Raw genomic sequence first — 27922 nt, 5'->3', positions numbered from 1 at the left:
TTAAAACTATTATCTGTTTAATTTTGGCTAGTGAAGAGTGACCTGCTTATTTTTGGAGTTGTGTTTCTGTTGCAGGAAATTCCTGCCAGCCCATTCAGAGTTAAGGTGGACCCTTCACACGATGCCAGCAAAGTGAAAGCTGAAGGACCTGGGCTGAACAAAACTGGTGAGAGCTGGGTTCATGTAGTGTAACCAATGCTGGATCCTGAGGAGCTGTTGCAGGATGGTCACAGCCTGGCTGAGCATTGCTGGGATATAGTAGCAGGGTGGGGTGTCAGGCAGTTGTAAACAATGCCTTTCCCTTGATATTTTGCTTGGCTGGGCTTTATTGGTACTGAATGCTTCTTGTGGAGAGTTTCCCTGTGTGAGCTGTGTGTAAATAAGAATCAACGTTTTTCTTCAGGTGTGGAAAGTGGCAAACCAACACACTTCACTGTGTTCACCAAGGGAGCTGGAAAAGCACCACTGGATGTGCAGTTCAGCAGCTCAGTGCCAGGAGAGGCAGTGATGGATCTGGATATCATTGACAACTATGACTATTCCCACACTATTAGGTACACGCCCATACAGCAGGTATGTCCAACTCCTGTAGTGGTACAGGAGTGAGCAACTTGTGCTGCTGTAGTGGAGTGACCTCCCTACCTAGTGCAAAGTGGAAAAAGCAGAAAAAACTTGCCAGGGTCTCTTGTTCCCCAGAATCCCTAATGCCTGCAGTACAGTGGGAGTTGGAAAGCAGTAATGCAGTTTTTCTGGTGTAGTTATTGATAGCTTGCCACTGTTTTCTTTTCTATGGCAAGGAGAGATACTGATGCAGTAGCACACAGCTCCCATCATTGTTCTGTATCTTACCAGTTGAAGAAGGAAGGTGGCAAACCTTCCCAGACTCCCCAGTGGAGCTGATTGCTGCCCCAGCTGCTGCAGTCCTGCAGAGCTGAGATTGTGGTGTGCTGCCTGTCAGCTGCTCGTGTCAAAGGAGCTGGAGTGCAAACCAGAGCAGGGACAAAAAGAAGAGTTTGGGTGAAGCTGCACTAGTTCCCAGTAGGCAAGTGATGAAGTTGGTGCCTTTCTAGCAGCACCATTAAAGAGCTGAAAGTGGAAGCTCCTAATAACTAGAAGTATTTTTCCTTGCACTGTACTTGTATGTTTGTAAAGGGCCACTAAACACCAGAATGCACAAATCTCGTATTTCTGAGGATATAGGTGCTCTGGTGCTGAGATGAAAGTGTTTTGCTACTCTTGTTCTCCTGAACGACCAAATGAACTACTAGGTCATCTGCCCAGTTTCCTTGAGTTGGAGCTATGTAAAAGTGAACTGATAAGGAAAACTGCAGTATTATTTAACTGATAATGCTGGTTCAGAGTTCTTGGAAGCACCGTAGAGCTAACGTTTGTTTTTTGATAAAGCAGTTGCATGATCTCAGGATGTGGCTGGCATGCCTGTTTGGAGAGGCTTTGGCTTGTTTAGTCAGGCTTGGTATGCAGAAGGGAGCACTCCTCTGTACTCTATGTCTCCATGTGTTCATGAGCAGTACCAGATTTCTGTGCTTCACCTGAAAATCACTGGTGAAACAAGCCAGGATGCCCAAACCAGGTTTTCCACTTGGGTCTTCCAACTGGAGAAGTACCATGGGTCATGGAAGTGCTGTGGGCTTACAAGAGATGCTCATGGATAGCAGTGGCAGGAGAGCAGTGGTTAAGAGATGAAAATAGACTGCTCAGTAATTAGAGTAGCCTTGTTGTCCCTCCATGCTGTGAGCACATAGGTCTTTCCTGGACCCTGTCCTTCTTGGGTTCCTAAGCAGTAGCTTATGAATGAGACTGTGGACTCCTCAGAGCAGGGGAAGGATGGAATAGGTGGTTAAATTCCTGAGGGGCAGCGTCAGTTGCAGAGCAGCCTTATTTTAATGCTGTTTATTTGGTCTTATCTATCTCGTGGTGTTGCTACAGCTACCCGTGTATGTGTTTTCTAAAAACAACCAAAAATAATCATGGAAGCTATTCACTAGCTTGCATGAAACATCCATGATTATTTCACTTGGGAGCAGAACCAGCCAAGAGTGAAAAGTAAGCAAACAGTGAATATAGCTAAAATATGGACTGCGGTAGGAGAGAATAAAAGTAACACACATCATGGGCTGGAGCTTGCTGTGGCTGTGCAGCATTCCAGCCAAAATACACAAGAGCATTAATCTTTCTGACTTGTAGAGCTTAAACCCCTGGTATTTCAGATGCTGTAATAATATGGCCTCTTTGCAGTCTTAGCTTTGGCCTCTCCATTTGGTGGAAGGGGATACCTGGTCTGGAGCAGTGGGACATTCATTCAGCTGTCAGGTCTGAGCACCGGGGGGGTGGCAGCCAGCCTGAGCTGGAGGCTTTGCCAGGAAGCTTGAATATAGTCTAATTAAATGTTGGAAACAACTGTCTTTTTTGCTCTTCCTGTATTAAATAAAAATCATTTAGTAGTTAGGAGGGCTGCAGTGGTGTGAGCTTTAGTGTCCATAAACCAGAAAGTTTGGCTGTGACCAGATAAAATAGATTAGTTGATGTGGTTATGTACTGCTTTGGTGTTGCTGTGTCTGTGTGAAGTGAGGAACTGAACTAACATGTAAATTCTCCACTAGGGTCCAATGAAGGTTCTGGTAACTTACGGTGGTGATCCTATCCCTAAAAGCCCTTTCACAGTGGGCGTTGCTGCTCCTCTAGACCTAAGCAAAGTTATAGTCAATGGACTTGAAAACAGTAAGTACCTGTGGGCTGGAAGCCTCTGAAGGGTCTTGGGAGTCTGGGTGATAGCCAACATGTCCTGCTGGAACAGGAGAAGGCAAAACAAATCTCCTTTTTAACTTGCTACAGCTGGGGATCAACCAGCTCCAAACTTATTTAGGTGGTCCTCTTGAAGGCAGAATTTCAATTTAGATTTCTTTATTTTTTTCTTTTTTGCTAAGATTACATAGAAATGTGGAGAAAACATGTATTTGGGGTTTGGTTGTTTGTGGCGAACAGAGCACTCGCTGATGAAATCTGTTTCCCTGAGGGCTAGATGACCATTCAAATGTATCAAACTCCTACAATCCATGGTGTCATTCATACAGTCTTTTTGTTTTCCAAAAGTGGAAGAACTTTAAGGCTGTGAGATATTGTTGCTTTCCTGAAATGAGCCTCTCTCTGATACTGTCAGACCACACCTTAGAGGCTTGTTTTCCCCTGTAGCTTTGTAATGTCAATTAATCAAAGCATTTGGTTTTGGTTGGGTTTTTTTTGTTGTTTGGCTTGGGAGGGTTTTTTGCCTACAGAGGTATGCAGACTGGGTAGGGCTCTGCCAGTACCTGCTCCCTCAGTGATGTGTGCATGGGAGACTCCTTGGAGCGCTGTCTGATGTTAAGTAAGTAATATAATATGGGTTTTGTCTTTTTCAGGAGTGGAAGTAGGGAAGGATCAGGAATTTGTAATTGATACCAAAGGAGCTGGTGGGCAAGGTAAACTGGAGGTTAATATTTCCAGTCCTATGAGGAAAGCTGTGCCATGTCTGGTGGAGCCAGTTCTGGGTAAGGAGTGCAGCACTGCAAAATACATCCCACGGGAAGAAGGACTGTATGTGGTGGATGTAAGTTATGATGGCAACCCAATCCCAGGGAGCCCCTACACTGTGGAGGCCACATTACCCCCAGACCCTTCCAAGGTGAGTGAACAGAATAGGGCTGTAACAGCAACTGATACCTGAATTGTGGGCTACTGCATGAGACTTGGCTTGATCTTGGCCAAAACATACCCAGGAACATCCTTACTCAGAGTGCTCAGTAATTCTTTCTGCAGCCTCTGTGACTTGTAGAATTCATTCCTGTAACACTGTATTTGATAAAAATGTTGAACTAATCAAAAATATGGCAAATGTCCTGCCTAACGTAGCAAATTTAGCTATCAGTCCTAATTTAATAGAAGTCTGTCTGATAAGCATCTCTCATGTATTAAGACCAGGAAATACATTTCAAGAAAAACGTGTGTACAGCTATCAAATACTTTAACATTTCCACTTTTTATTTCCCATGGCTGTATAAAAACAGCTATGATAAGATTATAAATATCCTTGCCTCGTCTTTGGAGAAGTACCAGCTTTACAGTAAAAATGTAGGGCTGAGTGGCAAAGGAGACAGTGCCTTCTGTGTATTTTTAAGAGCCTGTAAATCGAGTCCCACATACAAACAAGTCTAACTAGGAAGTCTTCTGGTGGTAACATGGAAAAGGCCATTTAGCTCAACTGCATATTCTCTTCTAGGTAAAAGCTCATGGTCCAGGTCTTCGAGGGGGCCTTGTTGGAAAACCAGCCCAATTTACAATAGATACCAAAGGGGCAGGAACTGGAGGTTTGGGTTTGACAGTGGAAGGCCCGTGTGAAGCTAAAATTGAATGTTCGGACAACGGCGATGGAACCTGCTCTGTCTCCTACCTGCCCACAAAGCCTGGAGAGTATTTTGTAAACATCCTCTTTGAAGAAGTTCACATTCCTGGTTCGCCCTTTAAGGCAGATATAGAAATGCCGTTTGATGTCTCTAAAGTCATTGCCACAGGCCCAGGTCTGGAGCGTGGTAAAGTAGGCGAGGCAGGGCTGCTGAATGTCGACTGCACGGAAGCAGGGCCCGGGGACCTGAGGGTGGACATGGTGTCAGATACTGGCTCCAAAGCAGAGGTGCAGATCGATGATAACAAAGATGGGACCTATGTCGTTACCTACGTGCCGCTCTCAGCTGGCATGTACACAATCAAGATGAGATACGGAGGAGAGCAAGTGCCTAAATTCCCAGCCCGGGTCAAAGTGGAGCCAGCTGTGGACACAAGCAGAGTTAAAGTGTTTGGGCCAGGAGTCGAAGGAAAAGGTGAGACTAACTGTTGTTATTGGAATTTGTGGGACTTGCAGTCCTTTCCATGTATTCTAAATGTTGAAAGTTCTAAAAGCTGTGCGTGTTTCCATGGTGATCCTTGGACAGACAGGAGTCTCATGTCCCCAAACAAGCTGTTTATCATGCTGCTTCACCAAATGTTTTGTTATTGGAATATATTGCACTTCTTGAAGTGACTCTTCAAAACATTTCCTGTAGATGTCTTCCGAGAAGCTACAACTGAATTCACTGTGGATGCTCGACCTCTAACAAAGGCTGGTGGCGAGCACATCAGGACACAGATCACGAGCCCCTCTGGCTCCCCCACAGACTGTCTCATCCAGGACAATGCAGATGGAACATATTTAGTGGAGTACACGCCATTTGAAAAGGGTAACCTCGGGGCTTGTTTTCTTTTACTTGAAAGGGGAAAACCAAGAGCAAGCAGCTCTTCTACCACTTTCATTTGGCAAACCCCTGAGGTCTGCCAGTAATGTGTTGGCATCTTTGCAAGAGGTCTGCCAGCAGAGGAGCTAATTCTGCAGGAAGTAGCTCTATTTTAACTTGAAGAACTGGCTTTTATGGTAACTTGTCTTTAGAAGAACAGTTTGTAGATGGAATCTCAGTTACAAAACATTTGTGAAGTCTTCTGAAATGCATGAAGCAACTCTTACCTATATACTGACATTTAAGTTCTGTAGCATCTTGTAGAGCTATGTTAAGTCATGAGCATTTTTAGGAAATTCAGGAGATGTTTGCCTCTTTTTAACAGGTCCACACACAGTCAGCGTGACATATGATGGTGTGCCTGTGCCAAATAGTCCCTTCAGAGTGAATGTCACAGAGGGCTGCCATCCATCGCGTGTGAAGGCACAAGGACCTGGACTTACAGAAGCTTTCACAAATCAGCCCAATGCCTTTTCAGTTGTCACCAGGTGATGGGGCCTGTTTGATCTTGAAGGAGTATTGGTGGAGGGGGAGGACTGTAGTGGTGTGTGCAATGCAGGATGCTAAACTCAGTACAAATATTTATAAAAAGGCCAAGCCGTGTCCAGCTGATGACTGTGTGTGCTACCTCATCATCTACTCTGCAAACATTTGACATTAGGGGTTGATAGTTACTGAGAAGAAAATTCTAGGAAAATTTGAGTGAGGCAGTGCTGAACAGCTTTGCGTAGCAGCACGTGCTGAAGGCTGAACATTGGGAGTCAGGATACCACATTTCCAAAAAGGATGAAAATGCAGCCAGAGCATGTGAAGGCTACAAAGCTGCTTTAGAAGCAGGTGATTCTAACAATATGTGTTTCTGTCTTGCAGGGGGGCAGGAATTGGTGGCCTTGGAATAACTGTTGAAGGACCTTCAGAATCTAAAATCAGCTGTAAAGATAACAAAGATGGGAGCTGCAGTGCCGAGTATATTCCTTATGTTCCAGGAGATTATGATGTTAACATCACGTATGGGGGAGAGCATATTCCTGGTAAGAGCTCTTGCTCAGGGCTTTCAGAAGAGGGATGAAGTCAAACTGTGGACTCAGAGTTCTCAGTTGGCTGCATCTCCCTCGTGCTGTGGGATGTTATGTGATTTTGGCTTTCTGCTTTTCCTCAGAATTCAGGCAGAAAAGGCAGTGGCATTTGCTCAGATGGGTACAGATGAGTGGAAGAGGAAAAGGGATACTAACCCTTGACAAATAACTGGTGTTATATTCAAGTGGTGTGTAATGCTTTAGGTTATGGAAAATAGCCCTTTGGTATGTGGATGCATTAAAGATCCTGCTCTACAGTAAGAGGGGATGTTTCCTGTTGTTCCCATTCTCTTTGTTGACATACTGAATACAGTAAGATATAAGGAAATAGATTGCCTCCATGATGCTTCATTTGCACTTCTGGTTTCTTTCATGTTTGTTTTTTTTCCTGAGGTGTGAGAAGTAGATAGGTCACAGATGGTTGACACCAATTCTGTGAAACTGTAGAGGCACCATCATTACACTTCTGGTTTTTGCAGAAGCAGAGGGATAGTGTGGAGGCTGTGGGGTTGTAATTCCTGCCTGCAACAGAGGAATAGTAATAAAAAAACCTAAGGAAAGGTAGAGAAAGAAGATGTTTTGTTCTCTGTTACTGTTAACCTTGTAGTGTTTTAACACTTACCATGTCAACTTCCAGGCAGTCCTTTCAAGGTTCCTGTGAAGGATGTTGTGGATCCCAGCAAGGTGAAGATAGCAGGACCAGGTCTGGGTACAGCTGTTCGAGCCAAAATCCCCCAGTCCTTCACTGTGGACACCAGCAAGGCAGGAATAGCACCTCTTGAAGTGGTGGTGACAGGACCCAGAGGTAAGAACCAAAGTATTCCATCTGGCTGTGCCCATATCTGTGTTTGGGCAGGTAACATGGTTCTGGCCCAGCCTGCAAAGGTGGTGATGCCACTTGAATGAGCATTTCCCCCTGTTCCTGTTCATCTGTCATGTGCCCCTTGGCAGCTGACCCACATCATGCTGTCACAGAGAGCTGTGTCCTAGGTAGTGCTGCTTTGGACAGAGTCTTTGATGGCTTTAGCCTAATCTTCAGGGTTGGGAGAAGTGATGTGTAACCATCACCGGTGAACAATTGTGTGTTAAGTTTTAGATATCAAAAAGTAAATCCGAAATCTAACATGTGAACAGTGACTTGGGAAACCTGGGTCATTGGATTGCAGGAGTCTCTGAATAATGGTGAAATTGCTCAGTGGCCCCCAAAGAACAGCAAGGCCCTTCAAGTAATGGCATTAATGGTGTTTGCATTAACCTAGAAAGCAGTGTCTCAGTGGCAGAGTATCTTGTCAGTGAGCTCCTGCTGGCTGCAAGTCTCACCTTGCTGGGAGGCGAGAGCTGCCCTCCCACTGGAGTGTCAGTCTTGCTGTGCAGGTGCCCTGCAGGTAACGCTTGTTTAATTCTAGCGGATGAGACGGATTCCCAGGGATGGCGCTCCCCATTGAAAGCAATTTCGGATTTCTTTAAAGGTGGTCCAAAGGGTGACACTGAGACAGGTTTGAACTCTCACTAACTACTGGCAGTTTTGGTTCTTGGAAATCCGGTTGGCAGCAGCAAGAATCATCTGCAGGAGGGAGTGGGAAACCAACGGTGTTGCTTTTAGGCTGTGCATGGCAGCTATATACGTTTCTTTTGTGCTTGCTTTACCACTAATCCTTTCTGTGTTTTAAAGCCAACTTGTAATTGTAGACTGCTTTGTGTGTTGATCTGAACTGATATGTCACATAATCTTTGTAGATTTAGCTTAATGCAAATTGAAATAATTGATCCTGCTTTCTTAGGTCTTTGGCAGCTTGCAGGGTGTTCTTGCCTAGGCAGCAAGCCTGCCTTTCTAAACACCTGATTGTGAAAGACAGCTGGTGAATGCTGTACACCAACTGGCTTTAGAGCTCAATTCTGTGCAATGAATCCCAATAATACAAAGTAATCTTGTAAATGACAGTACAGACAATTATAAGCATTACTCATTTTCTGTCTTGAAAGATCTTCAATGCACCTTTAGCAATTGCTCTTGACCTGGACTGTACCAAAAGGCAGATCTTTCTCCAGTATTTTCATGCTAGCTTTTGTTTACAGCAAGAAGATGGGAGCCCAGACAGCAGTGGATAAAAAAATCTATCTCAAGTCAATGGCTTTGAATATAAAATAAGGGAAGCTGATCATTGATCCATGCCTGTTGCTTTCATCAAAAAAAAAATTGAAATTTGTTATAAATGAGCAGTCCATACTTGAGCTTTGTGCAGCAAATGACTATTTTAATAGCATAGCTGAGAAAAAAATGTATTGCTTTTTTAGGAGTTGTGGGACCTGTTAATGTGGTAGACAATGGAGATGGCACCCACACGGTGGTGTACACCCCTATGCAGGAGGGACCCTACATGATCACTGTCAAATACGCTGATGAAGAGATTCCTCGAAGGTAAGGGGATAAGAGAAACTTTGCAGAACTGGAGATTTAACAATCCAGTGGTGTTCTCCCAGCACATAAGCACCATTTACAGGCTGGCTGTGGGCCTTTTTATTTAACCAGTGCAGCTTCTTGCAAGACTTTGGGGTTCAGTGGTGTTTTGAGCCCACTGCACCTGCAGCAGACAGTGTAAGAGGCCTGTATAGCATGTACTGCAGCAGCTATCAGCCGTTGACTTGGGAGGAGGGAAAATAATGGCTTACTCTTTTAGTCCCTTCAAGGTGAAGGTGCTTCCTACATACGATGCCAGTAAGGTGACAGCAAGTGGTCCAGGGCTCAGTTCCTATGGCATTCTAGCCAGCCTGCCTGTGGAGTTTGCTGTGGATGCTAAGGATGCTGGGCAGGGACTTCTGGCTGTACAGATCACGGTAAGTAACAAAACCAAGCAGGACAGGAAACATGTTTTCTAGGTGGGCTTGAGTCTCTCCTTTTAGAAGTGTCCACAGCTTCATCCTAACATACCCAATGTCCTGGAGACTGGGCTGCTGACTGGACACTAAGCTCTGGTACAGCAAAGTCTTGCACTCTGCATTTGTGAAGCTCTTGAGAGTGCTTTTGTGAAACTTCTGTCGTAAAATCATCAGGTATGCTCTGTTTGGCTCTTGCCTAACCTTACACTCTGCAAATGCCCAAAATGAGATAAGTAATTTCTTCTAAGATTATGGAAATACTGGCATTTGAAATGGAGGCAGTCTTCTAACAGAGTTCAGCAAGGCTGTGAGATAACAACAACTCTGAGCATCATGTTATGATAAATTCGATCACACATCTCCCTCAAGGTTGCCAGAAGTCATAAGCCACTTAAGGAGATACTGCAGGAATGTTTTGGTTTATCTTTGTTACTGTCTGGTGCCTGGACTCTGTGGCCTCAGTGAAAAGGTGTCTGGTTAGTGGACCATAGAGCACATAGCTGAGCTCTGGCATGCCTAGGTCATGGTATGCCTGGTTGTACTTGCCCTTCTGCATTCTTGCTCCTGTCCTGTCTCAATGCCTGCTCAGGTGCACCAAAGCAGTTGCCATTAATTCTGGTGTGCAGGTGTGCTCTTAAAGGATCCAAAATGCTTATCAGAGCTCCCAGCCTTGCTGGGGCTTTGAAGATCAAGTTCTACAAGTCCTTTATGGTAGAAGTGCATTAGGTGATCCTTCTGGCAGCATTTGTTTTCTTCTTATTCTGACCTGTTGAACATCAGATGTTTCACAAGCCTTCCTGAAAGAAGTAAGCTCTTTCGTGCTGTACCTAAAATCTCAAGTCCTTTGCAGCTCATACTGTACCCCAGGCAGCATTAAGTCATAAAATACAAAATTGAGTCAACATGTGATTCCCTATAAGCAGGCTTGGAAGACTTTCTAAAATGCTTTGTGCTTTGCAGCTGATGAGAAATGGTAGTTGAAGGGGCTGCATAGACCTGCTTTTAACTGTAGACTTTGCAGTGTGCCAGCAGCTGAATGCCTCATGCAGGAGGGCTGATAGCAGACCCCAGTAATGCTTCCCCCTGCCCTCAGACCTTTCAGGGAGCAGCTGCCCAAGGCTACCCGGTGCTTACTCAGGACAGCGCTACACAGTGTGACTGCCCATTTGTGCCTCAGGGAACAGGGAAATGTTCTTAATTTCCAACAGCAGTATGACAGTGAAGTGTGAACTTCTTACAATTAATATAAAGTTCCTTAAAATGGCTTGCTGGTCTTCTAAACATTCTCATATCAACCAAAGAGTAGTTAATGATATTTCTGATGATTTTATAGTGATCTGGTATCTTTCTGCTCCTAATACTCTGTTCTTGTTACAAAGTCTTTGTGCAAAATATCTTTTAAACTTCAAAAAGCTGCAGTTCTGTAGGGGGGGTGGGTCTGTTTGAGACCCACCTAAGTGTGGTTGTGAACAGATTTGATGTCCAGCTAAAGAAATTCAAAACCTTCATAGTGCTTAAATCTTCTGGTTTGCATTCCTCAGGACCAAGAGGGCAAACCCAAGAGAGTGGACATTCATGACAACAAGGATGGCACTTACACAGTCACCTATGTCCCTGACAAAACTGGCCGCTACACGATTGGCGTTAAGTATGGGGGAGATGATATCCCCGCCTCTCCCTACAGGATCCGGGCTTCTCCAGCTGGGGATGCCAGCAAGTGTTTGGCCACAGGTGAGTGTTGGACTCCTCTCTTTGCTGTTGTTTGTTGTGGATGTAAGGCTGCCCTCTGAACATGGCACAGTAGATGTGATGGGTGTAGAAGACATGCTTGAGACACATGTAGTCTGGCTGCTCTTACAGAAGGGGTGTTCCTAAAGATGAAGAAGTGTCCACCCTGTGGGTGAGCAGGGATCTCTTGCAGTCTCTAACAAAATCTGTCAGACTGCCTGGGTTGTTATAAACAGCCAGATGCAACTGTCTGATGCTTATTTTGGCATCAATAAATCTAGCTAAGAACTTAAGTGAGGTTGATTTAAAAATAACTCATATGTGTGTGTCCACTGCATCTTGTTCCTTGCACAGTGAGCATTCCAAGAAGCTTTTCATTGCAAGCTACAACAGAATTAATTCTGAGGATGTAAATAGCTGGTCATGTGCAAAGCCTATTCAGGCTAGGTGTTATTAGTGAAGGCTTCTGCTGCTTTTCTGTGTGGTCAAGATTGGCCTGGGTCTGAACAGGATTTTGGGAAGAAGAGAACCTAAAGATAAGATATTACTATGACTCAAAAAATCATTGCCTTGGTGTAGGGCTCTCCAGATTTTTTGCTGTAGGAGCACACAGGGTGTTCATCACGTGGCTTTGGGCTGGTCACTGTGGCGTGCTCCCACCTCCCAGGAGGCTGTGGCAGGGAGCAGAAGTGGCACGAACTAGTTACAAGAATACCACTGAACATTAAGTCCTTTGATTGTAGAATAAATAAATAAAGTAGGCAAGGCCAAATTGAACAGGGAAACTTAATCTGTTGTTGTAGACTTGTGAGAGTCTGTGGGCATTGTGCTGGACCTGGGCATTGTGCAATTAAAGTGCACCTGAAGCCTGTCCATAAGCTGGATGCTATCATGTTGTTTTAAACAGAAATAGATTTCTGACACAATGGAAGAAGAAAAGAGATATAATAAAAAAAACCAAGAGATATCATCAAAATTTGTTTAAAAGATGCCTTAATGGGTAAATCTGATACTCTTTGAAGTAACTCAAGTCACTAACTATTGAAAGTAACTGAGATGGAGATTACTGCCAGATGCCAGCTAAAATTTCCCATTTCCAAGAAGTGCTTCTGATTCACTGCTGTAAAGCTGAAATGCAATTACTGTAGGAGTAAGTGCTGGAATACTGCCAATGTATTAAACCAGCAGGTTCATTGCCAGTTGAAAATGAGCCATTTACCTGCTAACAAGTGAGGATCAGAAGCAGGAGTACTCAATATGTACTACTGCAAATAAGACATAATAGTTCTCATTTAAACACAGTGTTCTTCAAGCTAGATCTGATTGCTTCAATTTTGGCATTGTTGCATGGTGTTCTTTTTTTGGGATGTGTGGCAGAACAGTGGAAAATCTTCTGTGGATAATGGTGGAGAACGTGTGGCCATGGCTGCTACTGTGCCCTTTTATAGCTGCTTTCACAGAGAGGTTTGTGTTAAAGCAGTGCAGCCGAGTTGCTGGCAGAAGAAATTGCCTCTGGCTCTGCATAAAGGAGTAGGATGATAAGAGTATGGGTTAAGGCATTGCTTTCTTCAAACTTAGCTTTTTTCCTCTCTTCACATCCAGCCTCTCTGATTGCAGAGGAGAAGGAGAACTGGTAGCCAGCTCTAGCATACCACTGTGCTGACCAGTTGTACAAATGTCCCTTGTTCTACATCTGCTCCCAAAACCACATCTGTGGCTCCCTGGGACCAGTGCCTTGGTGCCATGTTCCCCAGGCACCTCACAGGCAGTCTGCCTGGGAAAACTGTCCTGTGAACACTTTCTGTAACTAAAATTGCCTTGTAGGTCCTGGAATTGCACCCACTGTGAAGACTGGTGAGGAGGTTGGTTTTGTGGTAGACGCCAAATCAGCAGGGAAGGGAAAAGTGACGTGTACCGTCCTCACGCCAGATGGGACAGAAGCTGAAGCAGATGTTGTTGAAAATGAGGACGGGACTTACGATATCTTCTACACTGCTGCCAAACCAGGGACCTATGTGATTTATGTCCGCTTTGGTGGGGTGGACATTCCCAACAGTCCTTTCACTGTCATGGTAAGCCAGTTCTGCTTAGCCAGTTCTGCTCCAGAAGTACCCCCTACTCAAATCCCTGCTGCTGTGTTTTATTTAGCAATAGGTTAACTCTGTGTGTAAATGTTCAGATATTTATTAGGCTAGCAGGAGCTAATGAATCCTTGTTCCTTGCAGAGCTTATTTTGAGCAGGCAATATGGTTAAGTGAAGTGGGATAAAAACCATCAGAGGATGAAGACTTGGCTTTTCGGAAGAAATTTGTTTTTCATTTCCTGACCAAGTAGTTCTTTTCCTAAATGATGTAAGGGTGGTTGTAATCAGCTTCTACAACTAATTATGTTGGCCATTGTCAGATACAGTGCTCTGCCTTCTCTGTCTCTCGCTTTTTATTAAGATGATCCCAAAATAAGGAACGGTCTGCTGACAGATCCCAGGGAAGCAGACTGTTAGCTCACACTTAAAAATTATTTATAAGTGCTAGTCAAACTGTTATAGCCAAACTTTCCCTCCTTCTAATTATCTTCCTTCCTATGTGCAGTGCTCCACATTTAGCAAACAATACCTCAGTCCCCTTAGAAGCAGACCAGGTGCCTCTCAGGGCTCACAGAAGCCCTTCTTGTGAAGAGCATCTCTCTGTGTGGGCAAAACAATTCTCAGTCTTGTACTCTCAGCCCGAGCAGCCTCTGGTGCATCTTGGTCCCTGAAATCACAGGACTGTACTGAGTCCAGATGGGGCTCACAGGCAAGTCCCTGGGGCCAGCAACTCTGGCTCTTCCTACCTGTCATCCTGGCAGATTGCTGTGGGTGTCTGAAGATTTCCTTGAGAGAAACGACTCCCTTGGTCACTGCTCAAGGTTCACCACAGGAAATGCCTCTCGAGGTCAGGGAGCCCAATCCTGGCCAGCCAAAATTCCCACTTCCTAGCTGACTGATACATTATGTGTTTGACTTGGGTGTCTCAGCTGGGGACAGAGAACACTGAAACAGCAACATTTCTGTTTTGCATTGGTTTTCTCAGTGGAGTCCATCCATGCAGAAGTTTCCAGTGGGTTATTTCATTAGGGTGGTTTGCAGTGGTGTAAATGGGCAGGAGGGACTGGGATGGCTGAGCCTGGGGGAGCTGCCTGCGTGGGTGTCAGTCCCAGCCACTCGTGTTGGGTTAATGTGAGAGATGGGAATTTGCAAGTCGTGCTCTTGGCACACTTGGTGAGGAGAGCGGCTGCGCCAGAGGAAAACACATTTGGTGCCTTGACAACGCAGTCCCAGCTATGAATCAGAAGAAAGGCTTTGCTGCTATGGCTGGCTGTGGGCTGGGTCATTCACCCAAGTGCATGAACCAGAGCAGCCTTCCCAGAGCAGCCAGCTCCCCTGCCTCTCAGCTGGCATGTCATGCTGCACAGCACTCAGGGACTCCCATCTTAGGTTTAAACCTTTCCCTTCCCTCACTGCATCAGTCCCATAAGAAAGCAACTCTAATAGTCAATTCCACCAGTGTTCAGGCACAGCTTTCCAAGCATGCAACAATGCACGTACTGGCTTTGTCCCTTTGCTGTGCCACTGGTGGCTTCCTCCAGTGCCTGCGGATAAGGGCTGGATCCGGGTCTTTGCTATGGCAAGAGGACTGGGAGGGCTACACAGTGGGAGGAAGGTGTTGAACTGGAAGGAGCAGTGTGTTCTGAGCTGTGGAAGGTGGGAATGCCTCCATGCCAGAATAACATCTAATAAAACTAACCTGCCTCTACCCCTGCCCAGGCTGTAGATGCAGATGATGTCGCCGCACAGTCGCAGGAGCCAGTGGGCGCTTCCCCGCCCGGATTCCGCCCTTGGGTACACAATTTTTACATTTTTCAGCTCCCCATCTGTGTTCCATTTCAGATGACAGCCTGCTTCTTGGGACTGCTTGATTGCTCTGGTCATTGTGTTCATTCTTTCTGTTTCATCAATTGTTTCAATTGTTCTTGGGATCCAGACCTTGTTTTTTCTTTGCTGCTTGAAGGAAGTCTCCAAATAAACTCATGTAAACATGAAGAGGATCATTGCACCCACAGCTTCCACTTCTGAAATGTCTGCTGTTGGCAAAAGCACCCTGAGTGCACTGCTTTGTTTTCCCAGTAAAATCACAGTGTCTTGAGTTCAGAGTCGCATTGTGAAACTTGTTTCTTTTGTCCATTTTGTGTTGCAATCATTCTGCCCCATTTAAAAATCACTTTCTCTTCCAGGCCTTAAGCAACTAAATCCTTTCAGATGGAGCCACTTTGGGTCTTGTGTGCACTACATTGTCTTCCATCCCTTTGTGTTCCATTTTTATCTCTTCCTTTTTTACAGCATGTCTTCCATTCCGCGCCGTGTTTGATTTGCTCTGCTCTGCGGTGTGGTGTTGTAAAGGAGAGCTTGGCCGGACACTGCTCTGGTGGAGCCCAGTCCTTGGCTGGCTGCAATAATCACACTCTCTTCTGCTTGTGCTTGCAGTGGAGTTGCTCAGTGCTCATTTGGCTCTACCAGCCCTTTTGAAGTGACCCATCTTTTTGCTTGCTTTAGGTTACAGAAGAAGCTTATGTCCCCGTTGGAGACATGAACGGCATGGGGTTCAGGCCCTTTGATATGGTTATCCCATTTGCTGTAAGGAAAGGAGAAATAACAGGTACCTGGAGTGCCTCTCAGGGAGATTCATGCTTTTTGTTAGTGTGTTTATCCGTTTGCAGCTAACAGACTGGGTGGTCTAGACCACAATGTGTGTGGGAGGTTTGTATCCTGCCAGCAATATAGCTGTTTAATTTCACATTGAGTGGCACCCGCTGAGGATGAGTAGGATATGGCCCTTCAATGGTTTAAGTTAAGTGAGGGGATTCTTAGTGTGTTGCTGTGGCCTTCAGTGCTGGGCTGTGAGCTACTGCACTATAGGGCCTATTGATGCTTTTTCCCTTCTGGAGCAGCTACATGCATCCTTGATAAGCTCCATTATTTCTTTTCTGCAGATGCTATAAAGCATTCCTATTACACATACCTTCTCCAAAGCGGGTGACCCCTCTTCTACAGGTCTGGCAGCTGAGAGCATTGCTCCAGTAGCACCCTGGTTGCACTAAGCTCCTACACACAAGGCCTGTGTCCCCTCTGCCCTCTAGCTCGGCAATCCCAGCCCAAGCCCTAGCCTGTCTCAGCTTGAAGGAACAGTCAGACTTTCCTTTTCAAAAATGCAGCAGAAGAGGGAGCATCTTGCTATGAGGTAGATCAGTGCTTTTTATGCAGCTTGCTGTGAAAAGCTCTGTGGCTGCAGCAAACAGCCCTGCTTGTAGAGTTTGTAAGGTCACAGGACTGTTTGCCAGATGTCTACCACTGCCTTGTATTCATGTAGCTTAAGTAGAAAACATGTCTGGTTAGTGTTCCCATTAGTCTCCTATTTGTGCCTGTGGGTAAGGAATTTAACAATTTAGAATGCTTGTTTAAAATGGCTAGACAATTCTCTGTGGGTGGGAGAGGGGAAGCAGGCAGCTTCTCCTTCTGTAACTCCCATGGTGGCCTTTTGTAGGTGAAGTACACATGCCCTCTGGAAAGATGGATACACCAGATATCGTGGATAATAAAGATGGCACAGTAACAGTGAAATATGCTCCTACTGAGGTTGGGCTGCATGAAATGCACATAAAGTACATGGGAAATCACATCCCAGGTAAGTCTGACAAAGCAGGCAATGCAAATCTGATGGCAGAGTCCTGCTGATGCATCTGCTGCTCCCTGGTGAGGTTCTGTAGCTAAGTCATACATGCTGTGGAAAGATCTGCCCAGGATGTTTTATCATTCAGCTGCCCTTTCTCTGCAAGCAGTCCAGAAAGAACTAAAGCAAAGGAGTAAGTGCCAGCACAAATGAGCTTCCATTGTGGTTTAATAGTACCAGCCAGGCTTAAAATGGATTTTGGTTTTGGGAAAGCTAGCTTTTGTGGCATTTTATTATGAAGAAGAAACATACAATTTTCTAACTACTAGTTTTTCAGGTTGAAATTTACTGCCATGGTGTTCAACAAAACTACTGGTTACAGTGTGTGTTTATCCTTAAAACTGCATTGGCAAAAAATCTCAAAACTGTGGGTAGAACTGATTGGTTGAAATACTATAGTTACTGTTTCCATCTGATTGCAATAAAATAAAACACACATGCCTTATATGCTGTAATCTTTCTTTCTTCCTGGCTGCTTCTTAACAAACAGAAACCACTGCATTTCATTCCATTTCTCTTTTGTCCTTGCTTCCCCAGCTCCCCAGTGGAAGCACTGCCTCGCCTGGAGGCTGTGGCTGCCCTGTGGTTCTCCAGGCATGCTGGCTTTGTGGGGCTGGGCAGAAAGGGGCAGACCTGTAGAGGGATGTGTAGATATGAGACAAAATGCCTTCAGCACTGCCTGAGAGGGACTCCTGGTTCTGTTTGTGCAGAGCTCAGTGCTGTGTGGTGCTTCAGTCTCTTCAGCACTTTTTGGATATAGCACCCCCATAAGTGCTGACCTGTCTGCTGTATTGGTTCACTAACACCATTACCCTGTGCTGGGTTAGAGAGATGATGTGCCACAATGTTTCTTTCTTGAAGGTTCTCATGAATCAAACTTTTTACTGTCTCAGCTGCAAAATCTAACTTTGGACTGAAGAGCTATCTGTGTCTTTTTTTGAAACCATTATTGATTGTTAGTGACTGTGCTTTTTGTTCTTGTGCACCAGCTTAGCTAATCTGAGGCTGGCAAATGCATTCTTGGATACCCTTCAAATTTGCTTGTTCAGGTTCATTGAGTCAGACAATGTGCTGTGCTAGTTCCTAATTCTGTGCTACTAAAATTCAGAATCAGTGCCTGAACTGAAAGCCTGCTTCTGAGTCATGCTCTGATTTAATGTGCTAAAAATAAACGTGCAGTGAACAAGACCCTTTACAACATCATTTAAGCTTATCTCTGGTAACTAGAGTAACACTTACTCTTCCATGATTGGATGTGGCACAAATTATGGAAAAGTGTCTTTTGAGGTTGGAAATGGAGGTTTATTTGGTTTTTAAGTGCATTACAGTCACAGTAAGGTTTTTCAGATACCACATAATGAGAAGGGCGTGCAGGAACATGGGTGTCAGTTCTTGTAGTCCAGACCACTCATCCTTAAAAGTGCTTCTTTTTGGTTTTTATCCCCTTTAGAGAGCCCTCTGCAGTTCTATGTCAATTACCCCAACAGTGGCAGTGTGTCTGCTTATGGGCCTGGCCTCATCTATGGGATTGCAAATAAACCAGCAACTTTCACCATTGTCACAGAAGATGCAGGAGAGGGTAAGTCAGTTCTTGAAACCTATCCTACCCTAAACAAGGAACTTCTTGGTAGTGTAATGCACATTGGCTTTGATTTACATTCATCTGTCCAACTATGAATCTCTGTGTTGTTGCACAAATGACTTATGCAAATATCAGGCTGTAACTTGCTGTAAAAACTGGTTTATTATCCCTTCCTGAGAGCAGTAGATGTACCCTGTGGTACTGGGTGCAAATTATTTGTTCAGTTCAAAATAAACTGAAAGCAGCTTAAATCTAGGGGATGATGACTGGGTGTGGAATCACTTTTTGGGAGATCTAAAGACTGAATAGAACTGCGGCCTTAGTGGGCTGGTCTGAGCTGGTTTTGCTGCTGTCCTTTGAAAACACACATTTAAGCTCCATTTTCAGTACCAGACACTGGATATTTCTCTTTGAACCAAATCTTTGGACCTGTGTTCACAAAGATTTACAGAAGTGCCACTCTACTTTTTTCCTAGGTGGGCTGGACTTGGCTATTGAAGGGCCTTCAAAAGCAGAGATCAGCTGCATTGATAACAAAGATGGGACGTGCACAGTCACATACCTGCCTACTCTACCTGGGAACTACAGCATCCTGGTAAAATACAATGACAAACACATTCCAGGCAGTCCATTCACAGCCAAGATCACAGGTATAAAGTTTAAACTTCTGGAAGCACTTAATATTAAAAATTAACCTCTGATACCATGGGGAACCTGGTTTGTGGCAGGAATTTCAAGTCCTCTGACTTCTTCTGCACTTAACCTTGTAATGTTTTGTGACTGGTTTCTCTTTATGTATTCAGATGATAACAGAAGACGGTCTCAGGTTAAGCTTGGTTCTGCTGCTGACTTCATGTTGGATATCAATGAGACTGATCTCAGTCTCCTAACAGCCAGCATTAAAGCCCCATCTGGTCGTGATGAGCCTTGTCTTCTGAAGAGGCTGCCCAATAACCACATTGGTAAGATCTGAGAGATTACTGTGATAGTCTTTACTCCAGTTTGCTTTGCTTTGTAAAATTACTGACTTCTGTGCTCCTTCCCAGAAGAGTGTTGTTGAACCAAGTAGTTGATAGTGTTTGCTACAGTTGTCCAAAGGCAGAAAAGTATGAAGAGTGGCCTCTTGTTGTTTTCGCTTGCATGTGACGTGCCAGGTTGCAATTGAAGTGGGTTTTGTCAGCATATATGAATGGCCTTGTGGTCTACTTGAGAGCAACACTTCAACATGAGTAAAGAGACTGCTCTTCCAGTATTTCATTTCTTGGTGTGATTAAGACATATAAATCAAGTATAGCATGAATAAAACCAATAAATTTCTCACATTTCTCTGCTTTGTAGGCATCTCATTTATTCCACGGGAAGTAGGAGAACATCTGGTTAGCATCAAGAAAAATGGGAGCCATGTACCAAACAGCCCTGTGACAATCATGGTGGTCCAGTCTGAGATCGGGGATGCCAGGCGGGCAAGAGTTTTTGGACGTGGCTTGGTAGAAGGACGAACCTTTGAAATGTGTGACTTCATTGTAGACACGAGAGATGCTGGTTAGTGCCCTCACAAAGGGACCATGAGTTGTATATTGACTGTACACAAGAGCACTGCCTCCCTCAGCATGCAGCCACCGGGCCACAGGCTGCAAAGCAGCAGCTGCCATTAAGCACAGTCATTGCTGTCAGTTATTAACCACAGACTGTGCTATTTTAGAATATGCTTTGTAAGGTCCTGGCCCATGTCTTTGTTACAACCAACAGGGACTGTCACTGAGGTGGTGCTGGCTCTAGTATCACTTGGTATTGCAAGAAGGAAATGAGGAAGATAGTTATTTCCCTGTTAGTTTAATGTGGAGCCTTGGATAACTTTTTAGCTTGGTAGATAACTTTTCAACATTATTTTTAAAAAAAGGGATATAGTCTGAGAATTTTAGGAGCTGGATGCATGCTGTGCCTCTGACTGATAAGGAATACAGAAGTGCCATTAAGGCATTGTGCAACTCCCATCTGCCCATTATGATACAAACCTACCAACTAGCACCTGCTATAGCTTTGGACTATTTTATGTCAGATTTAGAGCAGAGCTTTAGGAATCTGAGGCTAACTTATCTATATTGTAGGTTATGGTGGGATCTCACTGGCAGTTGAAGGACCCAGCAAGGTAGAGATCCAAACTGAAGATCTAGAAGATGGAACTTGCAAAGTGTCCTATTTTCCAACTGTGCCTGGTGTGTACATTGTGTCCACTAAATTTGCAGATGAACATATTCCAGGTAAGCAGAAGTGTTGGGGAAATTTTTGATTAGTACAACAGAAGTCTTATCTGGCTGACCAGTGCTCTGGAACTGTGAGTGGGCTGTGTGATCTGGCTTGGACCCTAAGTCCCAAAGATTTGAGGAGGTTCTCCCCAGGCAGCAAGCATCCAAAACTGTTCTGGTTACATACATGTATTTGACTTGGGCCTGACTTTTAGCTGGGCATAGAAGTTCCCCTTTAATCTCCTACAAGTCAGAGGAAGTTTTGATTTCTGCCCTCAGTGTTGTGTGTAATAAGCAGAGGAGGAATGACTTGCTGTGATACTTACAGGCAGCCCATTCAGTGTGAAGATAAGTGGTGAAGGAAGAGTTAAGGAGAGCATCACACGAACAAGACGGGCTCCTTCTGTTGCAACAGTAGGAAGCATATGTGATCTGAACCTAAAAATCCCAGGTAAGCAACAACATCCTTATCCCCAAAACCACAACTTGCTCTTGTATAGCATAGGGTACTTGAGAAAGGGAAAATACAAACTTAAGTTTTTTAAGGACATCCTCATATTAACATAGCTTAGGGAAGAAACACTGGTAATGTGTCTTTTCAAACAGTTAAAAGTAAGCATAACCATGATCAACACATGAAAAAATAAATACTGGTGAGGCCTTAATTTAATTTATTCTGTGTACAGCAGGCTGGAGAATGGGCTGCACAGCTCACTTTAGCTCCAGGGTTTTGAGATCATGTTGGCTGTTAAATGTTTGTACTGCTCTCTGGAAACTGTGAATCATGTAGGCCAGGCTTAGCTGGCTGCACTTATCCAGCCACTTCATCTGCCTCTGTAGCACCTGGGAAGCTGCAGCTGGCCAGGTTTTCTGCTCAGAAGCACACAGGTAGCTGTGTGTCTCTTCTGTTATTTGTACAGAATAACTCAAGTGAGTAATCACTTGAGCTCAGGTCCTGCTTCCAAAACCCTTTATCACTTTCTAATCTGCATTTTTTTTATTCTCTTGCTAGAAATTGATTGTGCTGATATGACAGCTCAGGTAACCAGTCCCTCTGGGAGAACCTTTGATGCTGAAATTGTAGAGTGTGACAAAAACACCTACTGTGTCCGCTTTGTGCCACAAGAAATGGGGGTCCACACTGTGGATGTCAAATACAAAGGGCAGCCAGTGCCAGGCAGCCCCTTCCAGTTCACCGTGGGGCCACTGGGCGAGGGAGGAGCCCATAAAGTGAGAGCTGGAGGCCCGGGGCTGGAGCGTGCAGAGACAGGTGTTCCAGGTGAGTCCTCTGCTCTCAGTGGGCTCCAGAATCTGCTGGGTGCAGGTCTGCAGTGCAGTGTTTGGGCTAACAGGAGCCTCTGAAACTGCTGAGCACTATCTCCTGGGATGATGGGATGAGCTACCGTTCTTCAAATATGTTCAAGTGGGGAACTTTGCAGTCTGTCAGGAGGAAGCTGCAACCCAGCAGCAGCAGCAAACTTAGCCTTGTGTTTGCTCTCGTGTGCTTCAACAGCTGAATTCAGCATATGGACACGGGAAGCTGGAGCTGGAGGTCTGTCTATTGCTGTAGAAGGCCCAAGTAAAGCAGAAATCACCTTTGATGACCATAAAGATGGATCTTGTGGTGCATCATATATAGTTCAAGAGCCAGGTATGTACTGAGACCAAATCACATGGAAACAGCACTGATTGTGACTTTCAAAGAAACTAAGAACACTCACTGCTTCTCTTCTCTCTGCAGGCAACTATGAGGTGTCCATAAAGTTCAATGATGAGCACATTCCTGAAAGCCCTTACCTCGTTCCTGTCATCGCCCCCTCCGATGATGCTCGCAGGCTCACTGTCACTAGTCTTCAGGTGAGACATAAGGAAACATCTCTACAACTTACCACAGAGACTGATTTCGTCCTTGTTCTCCAAAACCAAAATGGTTGTCCTTTCTTCTAAGTAATAGCCTTGTCTTGGTTGGTGCTTGTTGTCAAGCTCAGCTTGCAGCCAGAGAGATTTTTGGCAGCTGGCCCCTGGGTAACTCTGGCTTAGCCAGAGTTCGGAGGCAGAAGGCTCAATTGAGTGTGTTAAAAGTGATAACACTGGGGAATTAGGAATAACAGGCTCCAGAAATAGCATCAGAGGAGCCATGTTTCCCATGCCATTAGCTAGGGGAAGGACAAGGAGAACTGAAGTTTAGAGGGGAACCACCAGTGATCATGCTGGTACCAAGTTCCTCATTTGGCACATGCATGAGGAGCTGCATTTCCATGTGTGAGGTAGCACAGGGCTGCGTAGCTGGGACATCACTGCAGCCTGGCCAGGCAGACAGAGGTGGCCCCACCATGAGGTCAGGGTACAGATTAGGTCTGGCTGATGCCACAAAACCACAGAGTCACAGCTCAGATGATTCATGAAAGGTAGTGAACCTCAGAATGAATCACAGCTTTGTAGCTGGTCTGGGCTCATCTGGTAACCTCACCATGTAATTTGTGTATGTGTGTGGTTACAGGCATTAAAATACAAGTAACATTAAAGGCCTGACTGAAATCTCCAGAGCCAGAAGCTTGGATGTAAGACTGAGAATCTGTGTCTAAATATACTGTACCTCAGTCCTCCTTGAGTGGTGATTAGTGCTTCAGTTAAAGCTTTTTTTGGTTATGTCCCAGCTGTGATCCCCAGGAGTTTGCCTGGGCTGCAGGAATTCTCCACCTCGGCTGTGTAAATGAACCATGACAGCCTGATCCGGTAGTATCTTTTCTAACGAGGAGTTACAAGGGCGTTAATTAGTCACTGTGGTATTGATGTTTGCCTTGTGTTTCATTTAAAGACTCTTTGACAGGAATACTCACTTCAGTTAAGTCCTGGAGAGGCAGATAAAGCTGAGTATTCTGTAACGGAGTCCATTGTGCAGCATCAGCCTCCACTAAACCCGCATCAGGGACTTGTTTATACATTGTACCTCAGTTCTACTCAGTTGTATTTATTTCCCTCTTCAGGATTTAGTTGAAAACAAAATGAGGTAAAGTATGTTAAGAGTGAGATATTACTGCTGCATAGCTGCATGGGCTGTGCTGGTCGAGGACCACTGTGGCTCAGATGTGGAGCTGTGGAGCTGTCTCACCTTCCACCAATGGCCTGACAGCACAACAACATCTGGTTTCATGTTTTAAATTACTTTCTTATGTTTGAGACATCTTGTGGTGGCGTTCTAAATGCAGCCTCTTGTGGCAAATATAAACATGCGTATTACTCTTTCAGACATTTGGATTATCAGAGGCTTTTCCCTGAATGAATCTGGAATGAATGAATGGGCTGAAAAATGGAGCTATAGCTTAAGCATCCTTTAAGTCAAGTGCCTGAATACCAAGGACTGACCTCAGTGATAATGGGTGACTAGTATTGTAAACCTGCCTCTCTTTGATGTGGCATAGTTGTCTGGCTTCCAAAAACAGTCTTTTACCATGGGAAAAGTCAGCCTAGCCAACGTGGGTGACTCCTGAATCAGCCACCCCCTAAGAGGGGAGAGAGTCTGATTTGAGAGTTAATGCAAGTCACAACTTTATGCCTTTTGTTAAAATCAAAAAACCCTCATGCTGAATTGGTTATTTCCCTGCCACAAATCTTGTGCTGTCTGAAATGAAAGTTTGAATTTGATAATCTGACTGTTGCGTTCTCAGGAGTCTGGATTAAAAGTTAATCAGCCAGCATCCTTTGCTATAAGGCTGAACGGGGCAAAGGGCAAGATCGATGCTAAAGTCCACAGCCCCTCCGGAGCTGTTGAAGAGTGCCATGTGTCTGAGCTGGAGCCAGGTGAGCACTGCTTGGTGATGATCAGAGCAATTGCATGACCTCCAAAGCACACATGCTGTCACACAGAGAATTCAGTTCCTCTGGCTTATGAATACTGTGTCCCAAGGATGAGCATGCTGCTTGGAAAATGACCTTTTGGTGTCAAGAGCTGTTCAGTCAGGGTTATGTCCATGTTTTTCCATGACATGGACATAACTGACTGAGCCCCAGCTTGTTTAAGATAGAGGTATTTAAGTCTTGGCTTGCCAGTGAAGGTACAGTGACATTAGTAATAAATTAAATATGATGTGGTTGTTGAATTTAACCAGGGAAGAAGTTTATTTCTCAAAGCTATGCTTCAATCGTTGACTAATAGTTTATGTTTAACTCACACTCACTCCTTCACATGAAATGTCAAGGAAGCTGTCTATAAGCAAACACTACAGAAAGCTCAACACCTGTTTCAGCAATGAGCTTTTCTTTTTCACTTGAAGTCTGTATGAGTTATGGTCTGTACCATGAACAAACAGCAGCTGTCCAGCTGGGGGAGATCAGTCCCGCCTCTGAGTTAACACACAATCAAAAATGTGAAATATCAGCAAATTGCTAAATTATTTCATTAGATAAAGGTGTGGTGTCAGAGCAGCACACTCAGCTGGCTGGTAAGATTTGGCTTGCTCTGACCAGATGCTTTTCTTCTCCCTCAGCTGCCGACAGATTGGGCTGTGATTCAGTTTTCCTGTTTAGTGCATGAGTGAGGCAAATAATCCTCAGACTAGATGACAGTTGAGATCAGGTCCTAGACAACAAGGTGAAAACACAAGCTGTAAAAGCTGTGAGAAATACAGCCTTTTCCTGCTCAAATACAAGTTTAGCAGCTCGTGTAGCTGAGTTCATTTAAACTGGGACCAAAATACGTCAAAGGTTTTCAGAAGCTCAGATTGCTGATCAGCCCTGTGTGTGGGGTTTAATTGGTGGTTTATGGTTGGATGGCTGCCTCTGGTTTTTCAGCAGAGCCCCTTCTGTCTGCGTTGCAGATAAATACGCGGTTCGGTTCATCCCCCACGAGAACGGCGTGCACTCCATCGATGTGAAGTTCAACGGCAGCCACGTGGTGGGCAGCCCGTTCAAGGTGCGCGTGGGTGAGCCCGGCCAGGCGGGCAACCCCGCCCTCGTCACAGCCTACGGATCTGGCCTGGAGAGCGGCACCACGGGTAACCCTTCTCCTGCAGACTGCTTGCCCTTGGCCTTGGGGACGTACAGAACCTATTCTAGGCCTACTTTTACATGATTTCACCTGCTAAGGCAGCTGAACTAACCCACATTCTCTGCTGACCTGAGTGCAGGCTAATTTTGCTTTCTAGCATGTCTTATAACCATCACTCACAAGTCTGCAGCCTATACTGAGCCTTAACAAACTTAAAACTTATGTAAATCAGCAACTGCAACACGCATTCACTGAACTGCTGGTTAGCAGCTGGGCTACAGCTCTGCTGGTTAGCTTAGCTCCACGTCGGTGGTCCCTCGAGCTCCAGAGATGCTCTGGCTCCCTTCCACACATGAACACGATGTCTAAGTTGGCTGTCTAGAGATGAAGGAATCTTGTTTAACTTGTGTTAATTAAATGGGTATGAGGGTGTTACCATCCCTGTTAGCTTCCCTTTGGTGCTTGCACCTCTTAAGAAATCTCAAGTGAAATGCAGTATGATATTTAAACCATAGGGAGACGGTGGGTTGTTCTGTTGGTAGTGTGCTATTCATGCTCCAGATGCAGCATGAACAGTCTCTTCTTGGAAATCTGGCACCTTGTTGTCTGCTGTGGCTGCCTCATCTGATAGTTCTCAACTCAAGAATGTAAGGTTTAGGGTTTGTTTTTACATTTCTGTGATTTGTGGCCTTAGTAAGTACAAAAACATTCCAGGGTATGCACTTTGATTTATTTGTGTTCTTGCTCAGGCCACACACACAGGTAAATAGCAGAGTAAAATTATTATTTTTTCTCCTTTTGTAGTGTAAGGGAATAGCTAGTTCGTTTTGTCTATCCACTGCTGTCTCCTGTGGATTCCATTTCATACCTTTTTTTCTCCCTGTGAAAAAAAAAAAATACTGCAGTTATTCAGTCAAAGCTTCTGCTGTTCTGGAGGAGCCAAGCAGTTGGTTTTGGAAACATGTAGATACACTCTATAAAATAAAGATGTAGCCTGAGCTCCTTTAATAGGTGGAAACAAAAGCACTCATTAATACCAGCCAGTGATGCATCAGGGACAGGGGAATATTTCTTCATCTATAAAGGTGCTTGGGGCTGTTTTTAATCTAAATAGACTGTTTAATTTCACCAAAGCTGCTCTGTGCCCTGTTGTTGAATCCTGGCCACTGCCAAAAGCACAGTGCCCTGGGAGCTGCTGAGCAGCATTTCAGAACAATGACCCAGTGTAGGGGTTTGAGTGGCTGAGCACCTGAACCATCCCCCTGGGAGGGCTGAGCGTCTGCAGCCTCCAACAATGCAGGCCTTCATCTGGGGCACAGCAGAGAGCAGTGCCTCCGAGCAAGAACTCTTAGTGAGAAGCTGTGAAGCTTGCTGGCTTTGAGAATTAACTTCTCTCCAGTTGAGCAGGGCATTGCAGGCTGATGCCTGGCCTCCCAGCTGGTGGTGCCAGGGGGATGGGCTGCTGGAGCTCTGGAAAATGGCATAATCCTCTGTGGGAGCTGGGCTCTTCCAGCATTGCGACACAGCAGCCTCTTTTGTGGGGAGGCTAGAAACTTCTCCTGAGTTTATTCCCACGTCTTCGTGCTTCCATTGCAGCAGCAGTAAACTTTCCCATGGCCATCCTGGTTTTGAGTGTGCCTGAGCACTTTATTCCTCCTCAACAGTGTCTCATGCAACAGCCCAAAAATCATAAATATTTGAGGCCAGAGTCTGACAGTAAATTATTTGGGGGCTGAAAGCCTTACTTAATTTTTTCTTGTGTTGCTGGCATTGTGTCATTGGCTTAGTATTAGCAGCAATAATTCAGCTGTGTTAACCAGATGCTGTAATTAAACAAGCTTTTGTTTCCACAAACTGCTTGGAGTGCTGTTGCCGAGCAGTTCAAACACACATCTCCTCCAGGCCATCTCCTGCCCCTTGTCCTTCCTGCTTTCTTGTGGGCTCTTCACTGCTGATTTGCAGTCCAGGCAGCGAGACAGCTCTGAGCTCTCCCAAACTTAGCCATGCTGGAGCTGTGTGGGTGTGGACTCTGATGCCCAGCAGAAAAGCTCTTGTTTTCTCTCTAAGCCAGTTTTTTGATACCAAATTACTTCCATTTGAGTCCTGAAGGGCTGTCATGACCCCTTCTCCCACACAGTCACACCACCTAACTGGAGGAGGGAGCCAGGATGAAGCTGGGGAGGCTGCAGGGGTGCAGAGCTCCATTTGAGGCTGGCCTGAGCAAGGCTGCTGGGGTGGATGTGGTGCCCCTCCCTGCCTGATGCCCTGGGAGACTGATCTTGTTCCGAATTACCCCATGTTTAATGCCTGAGGCTGTGTGTGTAACATCGGGTGTGAGGAAGA

The 27922-nt window shown here is 45.1% G+C and overlaps 1 protein-coding gene across 3 annotated transcripts in view; it reads left to right on the top strand.

The window, feature by feature from the left end:
• The window catches only part of FLNB (filamin B), a 71048-nt gene that overhangs the window by 39214 nt on the left and 3912 nt on the right, over positions 1-27922 (top strand). For 2 of the 3 annotated variants that reach the window (XM_071439699.1, XM_071439696.1), the window contains exons 17-43: positions 76-166; positions 404-573; positions 2622-2739; positions 3417-3679; positions 4274-4871; positions 5094-5267; positions 5647-5809; positions 6192-6352; positions 7035-7202; positions 8693-8816; positions 9076-9232; positions 10816-11005; positions 12827-13074; positions 14805-14879; positions 15591-15693; positions 16579-16719; positions 18215-18343; positions 18823-18996; positions 19150-19308; positions 19685-19888; positions 20455-20607; positions 20921-21043; positions 21605-21871; positions 22106-22243; positions 22334-22449; positions 24261-24393; positions 25410-25586. In XM_071439699.1, coding sequence (XP_071295800.1) covers positions 76-166; positions 404-573; positions 2622-2739; positions 3417-3679; positions 4274-4871; positions 5094-5267; positions 5647-5809; positions 6192-6352; positions 7035-7202; positions 8693-8816; positions 9076-9232; positions 10816-11005; positions 12827-13074; positions 14805-14879; positions 15591-15693; positions 16579-16719; positions 18215-18343; positions 18823-18996; positions 19150-19308; positions 19685-19888; positions 20455-20607; positions 20921-21043; positions 21605-21871; positions 22106-22243; positions 22334-22449; positions 24261-24393; positions 25410-25586 — 4717 coding nt within the window. The remainder of the gene's footprint in view (positions 1-75; positions 167-403; positions 574-2621; positions 2740-3416; positions 3680-4273; positions 4872-5093; positions 5268-5646; positions 5810-6191; positions 6353-7034; positions 7203-8692; positions 8817-9075; positions 9233-10815; positions 11006-12826; positions 13075-14804; positions 14880-15590; positions 15694-16578; positions 16720-18214; positions 18344-18822; positions 18997-19149; positions 19309-19684; positions 19889-20454; positions 20608-20920; positions 21044-21604; positions 21872-22105; positions 22244-22333; positions 22450-24260; positions 24394-25409; positions 25587-27922) is intronic. The other variant, XM_071439698.1, reaches the window with a different exon arrangement.

The sequence above is a fragment of the Agelaius tricolor genome, unplaced genomic scaffold, assembly GCF_023055355.1.
Source record: "Agelaius tricolor isolate 1412-34295 unplaced genomic scaffold, bAgeTri1.0.p SCAF_14, whole genome shotgun sequence".
Taxonomy (NCBI): domain Eukaryota; kingdom Metazoa; phylum Chordata; class Aves; order Passeriformes; family Icteridae; genus Agelaius; species Agelaius tricolor.
The sequence above is the reverse complement of the archived record's forward strand: the minus strand, read 5'-3'. Positions and strand labels throughout refer to the sequence as shown.